Consider the following 12,601-nt stretch of genomic DNA (forward strand, 5'->3'; position numbering starts at 1 on the left):
TCACAAGAAATTGCTACGTTTAATCTGAGGCATATAGAATACTACATTTATGTTTGGTTTTTGATTTATGTATTTTTAGATATCTTTTCTAAAATAAAAAAACATTTGGAGAAACTTATTATAGGAAATTATAGCATGTTGGTATGTAGATACCATTTGGTACAGTTATTTAGCATGGTGACTGTGACTTAAGTTAGTTCATATCCCTGCATTGACCACCTTCCTTCTGAGGGGTCTTAATGGAACGAGAGAGCAGTAATAAGTTCCAGGGCCTTTCACCACTCAAGCCACTAGTTGAAATCCAGCCCAGTGTGGGAGGAAGAAAGTCATTACTGTCTGTCAGCTGTTTAGGCATGGTTGCCAGTGAGTTAGGTACTCCCAATCTAGTTCCTAATCAACTGGGTGTCCAAGTTTTGAAAAACTTCACGTTTCTGGCAGATGTTACCATACCTATCCTGCTAAAAGTCGGTGGGTTCCAAGTGTCAGAATTTTTTAGCTGACTTCTCTGACTAGCACTAAACTCAGCAAATAGTTGCCCTAATCAAGAAATTTACTCATTTTCCCCAAACCCTCAACATCTGCCTGTTCTGCCTTTGCCAGTGTCATCTCATTTCTTCTTGCTTTCATCACTTACCTCATTTCTTCCTTTTGTTCAATCCCTATGCCTCTCTCAAGCACTTCTCCTGAATGGTCATTTGATCCATTTTGTTCTCACTCTTTACACATCTTTACTCCTAAAGTAATTTTTCTCTTCCTGTTCAACCTAATGATGTTTTTCTTTTCAAGTTGTTCAAAATATACTTTAAAAAAAGTTATTGACTTGTTTTCTTTTATGTCTCTCTTTTCCTGTTTTAGATTTTTCTCTTTCACTTCTGATCATGGCATAAGTGAGAGACTTATTTTGTTTATCTCTTTAAAGTTCTCAGCCTCTTCTTGGAACTCACTAACTATGTAGAAATGAAAACACTATTCTGTTGTACTTTTGTGTCTTTAAATGGAATGTAAAGTATAGGATGGTTTTAGTGTTTACAGTCCTCCCTCCCAGTTCCCCTTGGATGGTTAATTACTGAGCTGATAAAGTATCATTTTAAATAGGAGACAGTTACATGCAAAGATTTACATTTTTAACCAGAAATACTTGAAATTTCTAGTACTGCTCTCCATGTCATGTACTATTTATGATGATAGTTGCATCTGTTTTAACTTGCACTCTCCTACGTTTGGCCTACCCCATGTATTAGATCTAGCTTTGAGGTCAGCGTTCAGTGTTTAGAAAATCATTTTTTGTTTACTAAGGAAATATTGGACACCATCCGTTTATTTGGAAAATAATTTCCTGTTTACCAAGGAACTGTTGGATAGAACTTTGTATGTAATAAGTTTTAATTGAGAAAGCATATTTTTCTGGCCTGAGACATGGAGACTTACTGATATCTGGTGATTAGAATGATAGTGTCTATATTTGTTCAAATATATTTGTTTCATTCATGAAAATGAAAGCACTTTTCTTGTTTACTAAACATATCTTATAGCTGCTAGTCAACTTATCATTTATAAAAAAACATATTTATTCCCAGAAAGATAAATCTCAGAGACATTGTTGCTTGCTCAACATTAGATGAGTTCTAAAAGCCCTTGCTGGTCTCATGCTCTGACTGCTAACCTCTTTTACTGCTTGTAAAGGAGACATTTATAAGTCCAAAATTATATATTAAGCCATTTTGCTTATACCTGCTCTATTGATAAGGCTTTTTGTTCTAGTGTTACTTGTGGCTTATGAGTTTCTTAAGTAAAATTTGTTAAGGGTTCAGCATTGTGGCCTTAAATATCATTGACTATTTTTGCTTGTCCTATTTTTTGCCCCCCACAGACTGGTTGAGATAGCAGAATCTCGTTTTCCCAGCTATTTTAACAATGAAGACAAATTACTTTTGACAAGCAGTAACGTTCATCTTTACCGGGAACTCAGTTGTGATGAGGTTCTACAAAGGTACACCATTTTAGATTTTGGTATTTTAGTAATACTTTGAAGATTTTATTTTTCATGTTTTTAGCTTCTGAGTGGAAAAGAAAATCCCTACATATTAGGATTATGGGAAATAAATATTGCCGTGTTCTTCTGTTCTTACTGCAGCCTATTGGTTGAAATATTTCTTTAAGAATGAAAAAATATTAAACAAAATATTTTAGATTTTATTAATTAAGTGGAGTATTAATTATCTGTTGTTCCACTAACAAATTACCGCAAAGTTTAGCAGCTTAAAACAGCAAACATAGATTATCTTACATAGTTTTTGAGGATTAGGTATCTGGGAGTGGCTTAGCTGGGTGTTCCTGGATGAGGATTGCTCAAGAGCTCACAGTCAAGCTGTTGGCCAGGGCTGTAGTCATCTCAAGTCTCACTTGGGACTAGAGAATCCTGGAGAATTTCAAGGTCACTCATGTAGTTGCTGGAAGGCCTCCCTTCTTTCCTGGATGTTAGCCAGAGGCCTCTGTCCCTCACCATGTGGGCACTCCATAGGGCTACTTAGAACATGGCAACTTACCTCCTCCAGAGCGAGTTGATCTGAGAGAGAGTAGGCAGGTGAGAGAGAGTCCAAGATGGAAGCAGTAGTCTTTTATAACCTACTCTCAGAAATGACGTACTGTTATTCCCTGGTACAACAAGGGAGGGGACTCCACAGGGGTGTGAATACCAGGAGTTGGGCGTAACTGGGGGTCATTTTGGAGACTGGCTACCACAAGTAGTTTTACTCTAAAATTGGAGCTTTAGCAGTATCATAGGAGAACCAAGGCATAAAACTAAATGAAGATATTTTGGTCTGTTTCCAAGAGTGCAATATGTATAGAAGAACTGAAAATAAGTTATGTTTATTAAATACTTGCAAGCATTACTGTAACTTAGGGAAGAACAATTTGTTGTTTTTAAGTTGGTTAACCTTTGCAATGCCTCATTTTTTTAATTATATCTTAAATTTATCCACTATTTTACAAATTCTGCTTTTACAGGGTTGAATCTTTAGAAGAAGAAATTATTTCAAAAGGAGTTAAACTTGTGATTATTGACTCTGTTGCTTCTGTGGTAAGAAAGGAGTTTGATACACAACTTCAAGGCAACATGAGAGAAAGGAACAAGTTCTTGGCAAGAGAAGCAGCTTCCTTGAAGTATTTGGCTGAGGAATTTTCAATCCCAGTAAGTTTTCTTTTTCTTTCTTCTTTTTCTTTTCCTTTCTTTTCTTTCCTTCATATTAAGTTCACTGACTCATAGTATGAAATAATATAATTAGAAGGAAATATAAAACAGATGACTTTTTAAATGCAACACAGTCTAATTGCTATAGCAGATATCACCATCTTCTTAACTTTGGTCATTTGTTGAGATTATTTTATCTTTTTCAAATTTGAGCCTGGAGCAGATTTAAATGTTGTTTTTAAAAGTTCCTAAAGTCACTCCTTTTCTTTGTTCTCACTCTTTACTCTTTGTACGTGTTTTATGTTACTTTTGTCACACTGAGATAAATATTAAGTATTAAAACTCCATGAAATTGCCTGGGTCTGTTTCTATACAGTTTTTTTTTAATGGAAGTAGATGTCATTTTTGTAAATATTTTAGGTTTAGATATTATGTTATTGTGTTCAGTGCTGTTTGTACACTGTAGGATTTGGTTTGCTTCAAATGGCCAGAGGTTGACTATTATAGTGTGTGTGATAGAAATGAAAGTGTCAGTAAGGAACTCTTGAAAGATTACTGTTGACATGATGTTTAGTAGTGGGAATTGCGATCAGGAAATCGGAAGATGAGGGTATATTGCAAGCGTTTGTGGTGGGTGAGCTATAAAACATAAGTATGTGCTAAAGTTCCATTCCCATTAGCAGTGTGTGGGAGGGTTCCACTTGTTTTGCAGCCTCAGCAACATTTAGTATTGTCAGGCTTTTAAATTTTAGCCATGCATTATCTCAACTGAAGATAAGGAAATTCCTTAAACCGAGATAAAATTTAGTTATGATTTTATAATTTTTAGATTTGTGTTTGGAAAATTAAAATCTTGGATCTTGTTAATGTAAAGAATATGTACCAATAGTGTAAACTGCTACACAGCCTTTGAGATTTATAAACCCAAGCAAGAAGTCAAGGGAGAAAATGTGGCATACAAAAAGTACTACATATTTTAATGCCTTTGTAAGTCATATTTTGGATTATATGATGTAGTTCCTAGTGAAGTCAGGTGCTATAAAGTTTATCCTGGACGATGCTCCTCTTTAAATTTTATTGTAGGGGGCTGGCCTGGTGGTGCAGTGGTTAAGCTCACACGTTCTGCTTCGGTGGCCCTGGTTTCGCCAGTTCGGAGCCTGGGTGCAGACATGGCACCTCTTGGCAAGCCATGCTGTGGCAAGTGTTCCACATATAAAGTGGAGGAAGATGGGCTCAGATGTTAGCTTAGGGCCAATCTTCCTCAGCAAAAAAAGGAGGATTGGCAGCAGATGTTAGCTCAGGGCTAATCTTCCTCAAAAAAAAAAAAATTAAATTTTATTGTAGTTGCTTAAAATGATAAATTCACATCCATGTATTCCATAGTCAAGGAGAATAAGGGAATTTAAAAATATTTTATAGAGTTACTTCATTGAGTAGAAAAGTTAAGTATATATGTTTATTTTATTAATTCTTACTGTTGCCTGACTTAGTTCTGTGTAAAATATGAAAATGCACTTTTTAAAAGTTATGTTTGCTTTTAAATAATAATTGTAGGCTAATGCTTTTCTGTTTTTACTAAGGCAATTTATTTTCTTGAGTGAGAAAGGGCCTCTGCTTTTCTTTGTTTTACTAGAACCCTCTGAAAGAATAGTTACTTAGTATCCCCCGTCTCTCTGTCTTTACAGTTTGTTTTTCTGTTTAGAGGTAAATGCAGAGTATAATATGTACTTACACAACATAGGGTGGTATTGGTTTTTATGACAAGTAAGTATTGAGTTTAGAAGGCTTTTGAAAAATACTTCCTTTAAAAAGTGTCAGAATTTTCCTGGATTACTTACCTCATTTAAATGGAAAATCATAAATTTTTAAGTGTTTATACCATGCTTTGAATAGGTGCCTTCATATTGAACTAACTGTTTTTAAGAAGTATGTCGTTATCTGGTTTATACACCTTTCAAGTTAGTAAACCTTCTACCTCCTTGTAGTTCCTTAAACATACCAACAAACATTCCTGCCTCAGGAAGTGTTTGCTATTCCTCAGCCTGGAATATTCCTCCTCAAAACATCCATGTGATTTGTTCTTTCCTGTCACCTGATTAGTGAGGACTTCCCTGACCATGTATTAACCACACTCGTTGCCTCCTCCTCTATATTACTATGCTTTATTTTTCTCCATCACAGTTTTCACTCTCTAGCATGTTATAATAAGTTTAGGTTTATTGTTTGTGTCCCCTCAACCCCATAGAGTGGTTACAGGAATTCTGTCTGCTCTGTTCATTACTTTATTCTCAGTGCCAGGAATAGTGCCTAACACACAGTACATATTTTTGAATGTATGAATTGCAGATGCTGCTTTTCATCTTGGACTTGAATTAATCTTATATATATTGGTACTGAACTTAAACTTTAATATTTGCTTTTAACCCTGTTTTGATCCTATCTTAATGTTGTGTATTATTTCTAATAGTAATAAAATATAATTTTAGTTGGTAAGATGTCTTATCATATAGGAGCTGTGCTCAGGTTACACTGGCATCTTGTAGGAAGAAAAAAGAATTCTTAAGAGTCTTAAACTTGGAAAAGGCTTTAGAGATCTAGATAGTATCAGAGAGCCAAGAAGCAGAAGAGATTCTATCTCACTTTAGTAAACTACGATGAGTAAATGTCTGGTGGCCTCTGAGGTTTGGGCAGGAATCCAAGCATTCCTGTGGATTCCTGGCTGTGAATCTGAGATGCTGGATAGGGCCAGGACCATGCCTGGCATTTTTACACAGTCTAGATATCTTTTCATTCAAATAAGAGTAAAGAGTAAGACCAGTTTGAGTAGTGGGGTGAGTACTTTATAGAATTTTAAAATTTCTCTATAGTTAACATGCAGTGCTTTTAAAATGTGGGGGAAGAGCTTAAAAATATAATTTGTACTTAATTTTTATTGTCACATTGTATTTAAGTTTGTGTATGTATTTATGTATGGTTGTATGCAAGCATGCCTGTGTGCATGGAGATTTCAACCTCCTCTCTCAGTAATTGATAGAACTAATAGACAAGAAAGTCAGAAGACCTGAATAACACGATCAACCAACTTGATCTAATTGACATTTACAGAACATTCCACTTAATGCCTGCAGAATATGCATTCCTTTCAAATACACATAAGATATTTGCCAAAATAGACCATATTCTGGGCCATAAAATAAACCTCAACAGATTTAAAAGATTGAAATAGTACAAAGAATGTTTTTTGACCACAAGAGGATTAAACTAGAAATCGATAACAGAAACATGTCTGGGAAATCCCCAAGTATTTGGAAATTAAACAAAAACTTCTAAATAACCCATAGGTCAAATAATAAATCACAACAGAACTTAGAAAATATTTTGAAGTAAATAAAAATGAAAATACAACAAATCAAAATTTGTGGAATGCAGCTAAATCAGTGCTTAGAGGGGAATTTATATAATTAAATGCTTATATTAGAAAAGGAGAAATGTTTCAAATCACTGACCTAAGCTTGTAAAAAAATAGAAAAAGAAGAACAAATTAAACGCAAAGTAAGCAAAAGGAAGGAAATAATAAAGATAATAGCTGTTATCAAGAAATTGAAAACAGAAAACAATAGATAAAAAAGCCAGTGAAATAAAAAGCTGATTCTTTGAAAAGGTCAATAAAATTGGTAAAACTCTCCCAAGACTAAGAGATAAAAGGGAGAAGAAACAAATTAGCAATATCAGGAATGAAAGAGGAGATATCACTATAGATCCTACAGACATTAAATGAATAATAAGGAAATGTTATATGAATAACTTTATTCCAGTAAATTTGATAACTTAGATGAAATGGACAAATTCTTTGAAAAACGTGAACTACCTAAGCTGACCGAGGAAGAAATAGGTAACCTGAATAGTCCTATATCTGTTAAAGAAATTGCATTTGTAGTTAAAAATCTCACAAGGAAAACTGTTCAAATGGTTTTACTGGTAGAATCTATCAAACATTTAAGGGAGAAATAATATCATTTCTCTATAACTCTTCCAGAAAATTTACAAGAAAACTACAGACTAATGTCCCTCATGAACATAAACACAAAAATCCTTAACAAAATATTAGCAAATTTGATCCAGCAATAAATAGAAAAGATAATACATCATGACCAAGAAGAACTTATTTCAGGAATGTAAGGTTGACTTTGAATGCAACATTCAAATATAAAATTCACCACATCAACATATTAAAAAAAAAAGATCATTTCAGTAGATGCAGGAAGGAAAAATAATTGACAAAATTCCTCAGCTATTCATGATGAAAACTCTAAGCAAACCAGAAGTAGAAGGGAATTTTCTCAGCCTGATAAAGGGCATCTACAAAAAAACCTACAGCTGACATCATACTTAATGGTGAAATACTGAATTCTTTCTTCCTGAGATTGGGAAGAAGGCAGATGGCCCACCGTTACCATTTCTAATCAACAATGTATGGTAGATCCTAGCTGGCATAATATGGCAAGAAAAAAAGAATTCAAGTACATTCAAGTTAGAAAAGAAGAAATAAGACTGTCTTTGTTCATAGACAATCTAATATTGGTGGAAAATCCCAAAGATTCTACCAAAAAAAAAAAGAAAAAGAAAAACTGCTAGGCCGAAGAAGTGATTTTAGCAAGTTGCAGGGTAAGAATATATAGAGATTAATTGTTTTTTTGTATGCTAGCGATGAACAATTAGAAATTGAAATAAAAAACCTGTACCTTTATAAGAGCACCAAAAACGTGAAATGCTTAGTGATAAATATAACAAAATATATGTGAGATTTTTATGCTGAAAACTATAAAACATTGGTGAGAGAAATCAAAGAAGACCTAAATAAATGGAAATATACTGTGCTCATGAACTGACTACTCAATAGTGTCAAGATATCAGTTCTCTCCACGTTGCTCTAAGCATTCAGTATACAATCCCAATCAAAATCCCAGGAGGCTTTTTGGTAGAAATCCACAAGCCGACTATGAAATTTATGTGGCAAAGCAAAAGATCTAGAATAGCCAAGATAATTTGTAAAAAGAGTATAGTTAGAGGTCTCATACTCCCTGATTTTTAAGACTTACTATAAAGCCATAGTAATTAAGACAGTCTTGTGTTGGTGATAGGATAGACACCACATCAATGGAACTGAATAGAAAGCCCAGAAATAAACCCATAGATTTAGTTAATTTTGAACAAAGATGCTAAGGTAATTCAATGGGAAAGGGATAGCTTTTCAACAAATGGTGCTAGAACAGTTGGATATCTGTATGTAAAAAACAAATAAACAAACCAACCTTGACCAATTACTTGCACCATTATAGAAACCTAACTCAAGATGGATCGTACACCATAACATAAAACCATAAAACTTCTAGAAGAAAACATAGGAGAAAATATTTGTGGCCTTGGGCTGGGCAAAGATTTTTTAAATGAGGCAAAACACGTGAACCATAGAACGCATTAACATTTTATTCTTTGAAGACACTTTTTAAAAAATGAAAAGACAAGCCACAGACTGGGAGATAACATTTTTACAACTCATATGTTAAAGGACTGGTAACTAGAAATATAAAGAACTATCAAAACTCAATAACAAACACTCTAACTTTAAAAATGGGCAAAAGATTTGAATAAAGACTTCAGCAAAGAAGATACACAGATGGCAAATAAGCACATGAAAAGATACTCGAAGTCGTTAGTCATTAGGGAAATGCAAGTTAAAATCACAATGAAGTACTACTACACACCTATTAGTATGGCTTAAAAAACAAAAACGCTGACAATACCAAATGCTGATGAGGATGTGGAGCAGCTTGAACTGTCATACATGCTGATGGAAATGCTAAATGGTATACTAGCCAGTTTGGAAAACACTTTGGCAGTTTCTTGTAAAGTTAAACATATCCTTTAACTAGGTGACTCAGCAGTCTTTCTCCTGAGTATTTATTTACCCAAAGGACTGATATATATCCATGCAAAAATCTGTATGAAAATGTTTTTAGTAGTTTTATTTGTAGTCTCCAAACACCAGAAACCACCTGAAGGTGCATTACCTGGTGAAGGGATAAAGAAATTCACATAACGGAATACTACTCAGTGATAAAAAGGAGCAAACTGATGTACAACATGGATGAGTCTCAGAAGCATTATATTAAGTGAAAGGACCTAGACCCAAGTGGCTATATTTTGTATGATTTGTTTTACAACATTCTGCAAAAGGCAAAACTATGGAAATGAGAGTCAGGTCAGTGGATGCAGGGCCTCAGGGTCTCAGGGTCCGGGAGGGGGCTGAGGAGATTGATTCCAAATGGGCATAAGGAAATGTTTTAGGGTGATGGGAATGTTCAACGTCCTGATTGTGGTGTGGGTACATATGTGTGTAAGTTTGTCAAAATGCATACAACTGTACACTCAAACAAGGTGTTTTTTTATTGTACATAAATTTTACCTCAGGAAACAACAACAAAGCAAATGAAGCACTTAGGCTAGAGGATCGCTTATGATTCTTCTCCTTTGTTCTCTGGTTTTCACATTCCCTTACCTCAAGTTTATTTAGTCAGGGAACTTTATTTCCGTAGTTCGAACTTTGACCTAACAGCCTTCCTTTTAAAAAATTACTGTTGTCTTCAGAATTCATGGGACAATATCAAATTGCTGAAGTCTTATTTTGTGTTGTATCGTAATAGCCTCAAAATTACTTTTGTATGTAGTTTTTTTCCAGTTGAGTCGAAGCAGCAAGTTGCTGAAGACTTGTAGGTAAGAAACATAATCTATCCGATCCTTAGCCCCGTGCTAATTCTTTTTTCTGAAACATTTCATTTTTTTAACCAGTCTTTTTGTCGATTAAGTTAATCATATTTGGACAGTTTGTGACCACTGCCAGCCCATTAAAGACTGCTGGAAATATAGTAAGCCTTAATGAAAATGCAGAGGCAAATTTTTAAAAGTCTAAAAAGTCTCAGTTTCAGCTTAGATAGGTTTAACCTCAAAAGTCCTATCAGTAACTTGTAATTTAAATTCATGCCTTCCTTCTGGAGGTGATTTGTTTATTTGGAAGCATGAGAGAGCAAATGTCCTCTCTCAAAGTTGAAGAAAAACCGACCTCTCAAGGTCTTTTTTGTTCTTTCTTCATCAGTGTTGTATAACAAGACGTTATGATCTCAGTCAAGATTTAGATCTAGATATTTATTTTATTAGTTTTGTGGAAAGTCACAAAAAAGAAGCTCTTTGGAGCAGTTCATATGGGGAATACTCTACTTTTTTTTTTTAATTGGGTGAAGAAGGAGTAGTATGTACTACATAGAATTCTAAATTTTAGGGACTTTTAGAATCTCAAAAAAGTTTTAAGGTTTTGACATTTGGTGCCTGTGGATGACTTGAACCCTCTCTCAGAGTTTCAAGGTAGTCAGGTAATAACTTGAGGGGAGAATATCCAGAGGGTGTGTAAGCTACAGGAGACCAAAGCAGGGCCATTTTTCCTTCTGACATTTTATTATACTAGCATCTTTTTAAAGCTTTTTCTGATTGATCACACTAAGGAATTGCACAGCTTTTCCTTTTATGACAATTGTGAAAGATTTGATTGACTTGCACCATATTTGGCACACTAATAAAATATATCAATATGTTTGAAGCTTCAGTTTGTGTTCCTGTCTTAAAACCAAATGGCAGCAGATACAAGTTTTCAGCTGATGCATGGTCTATTTTACTACTTAATTGAAATGTTTTTGTAGTTATTTAATTTCTTGGGACTTCCCAGAAATGATTCCTCTAAAAGTTTAGGTAATAGAGAATAACATTTATGTTCGTCCCTTTGATATGACTGGGATGCCAGACCCTGTCTACGTATTAGATGTATTTGACTAGATCCACTGATTTCATTGTCTTCAGAAGAAGACTGCTTCAATGTGGGTAAAGTCTTGCAGCTTTGAAAAGGGGCAGGGTTGTATTATGCTAAGTGTATTTAAATCGAGAAGCATTTATTTTATAATATGGCAGGGTAGGGAAGCCAATATTAAAAAAAAAAAATAGGGGCTGGCCGTGTGGCCAAGTGGTTAAGTTTGAGCGCTCTGCTTCGGTGGCCCAGGGTTTTGCCGGTTCTGATCCTGGGCGCGGACATGGCACTGCTTGCCAGGCCATGTTGAGGCAGTGTTCCACATGCCACAACTAGAAGGACCCACAACTAAAATATACAACTATGTACTGGGAGGACTTGGGGAGAAAAGGCAGGAAAAAAAAAAAAAGAAGATTGGCAACAGTTGTTAGCTCAGGTGCCAATCTTTGAAAAAATCCATAGTGGCCATAAGCCTGGTGCTCCTAGTTTATTGATATTGTCACGAGAGACGTAAACAATTGCTCAGGAATATGCGGTAGAAACGGATAGGTTTGATGGAATCACCAAGTTGGAGTTTTGCTGCCAGTTATGCACCTGCAAATTGCAACACTCCCTCTCCCCCGACTGTGGTGCAGTCCTGTAGTCTAGCCCTCTCCCTCTAACAAGAAACAGATCATTTATACCATTTCAACAAGTTTATCTTCACCAACATCTTAGATCTCTGGCTCCTTTGCATTTTAGGCCTCTTATCTCCGCTTGCTGAAGGGAAAGCATTGTCGTCTTGATTACTGATCTCCAAAGCAGGATGTGCACGGGGTGGATGTAAGATGATACATTGGGGTACTGGAGTAAAACATACTCATATTTACTTGTTACCTCATATGTTTAAAACGTCTATTTTATGTATGTTTTTAAATGTAGCTGAAGAATTAGAACAATAGACTTGTATATGCTTTAATAAAGACACTTACATTAGGGGTAAATTTTGTTTTGATGTGTGGTCAGTAGTGGCAGCCACTGCTCTGGTTCACAGAATTTCAGGTAAGCAAGTAGGGGAGAGATATATGTATATGGATGTAGTTTTTAATACCTTTTTTTAATGTCTCACCTCAAAGTTTGTGTACCTCAAAGATAGTTTTACTTGCGGAGAGTGTTGGGATAGAAGAGTTTTCTCCTCGTGGACCTTTACAGTGTTAGAAGCATTGTAATTTACAATAGTTTTTAGCATGGGCTTTGGAGTCAAACAGATCTGGGTTAGAATACAGACTCCTCCATGTTTTATCTCTATAGCTATAACTTATTTTTCTGTTTTTCATTTTCCTAATATATAAAATGGGAATAATAATGCCCACCCTTAAAACAGGGGTATAGTGCTCATATTTCAGTAGATCCTTAGAAAAGTTAGAGGATGGTCCTTAAAAAGAAAAGTGTTTCCCTGATAGTAGAAACTGATTTTCTTTTGAATTAAATATGCTTGGCACAGCCTCACATACAGTTTAACAAATGATTAGCTGTAAGGGGCCCTTATATCTAACATTTAACACCTTCATTTTGCA

At 35.0% G+C, this 12,601-nt stretch overlaps 1 protein-coding gene across 16 annotated transcripts in view; it reads left to right on the forward strand.

Annotated features, from left to right (window-relative positions):
* The window catches only part of RAD51B (RAD51 paralog B), a 672,513-nt gene that overhangs the window by 37,456 nt on the left and 622,456 nt on the right, over positions 1–12,601 (forward strand). For all 16 annotated transcript variants that reach the window (XR_011532983.1, XR_011532982.1, XR_011532980.1 and 13 more), the window contains 2 exons: positions 1,871–1,990; positions 3,010–3,193. Coding sequence is in view for 7 of the 16 variants with exons in the window: in XM_070594109.1 (XP_070450210.1) it covers positions 1,871–1,990; positions 3,010–3,193 (304 nt within the window). In the remaining 9 variants the exon portion in view is untranslated. The remainder of the gene's footprint in view (positions 1–1,870; positions 1,991–3,009; positions 3,194–12,601) is intronic.

The sequence above is a fragment of the Equus przewalskii genome, chromosome 25 (genome assembly GCF_037783145.1).
Source record: "Equus przewalskii isolate Varuska chromosome 25, EquPr2, whole genome shotgun sequence".
In the NCBI taxonomy this organism is placed as follows: Eukaryota; Metazoa; Chordata; class Mammalia; order Perissodactyla; family Equidae; genus Equus; species Equus przewalskii.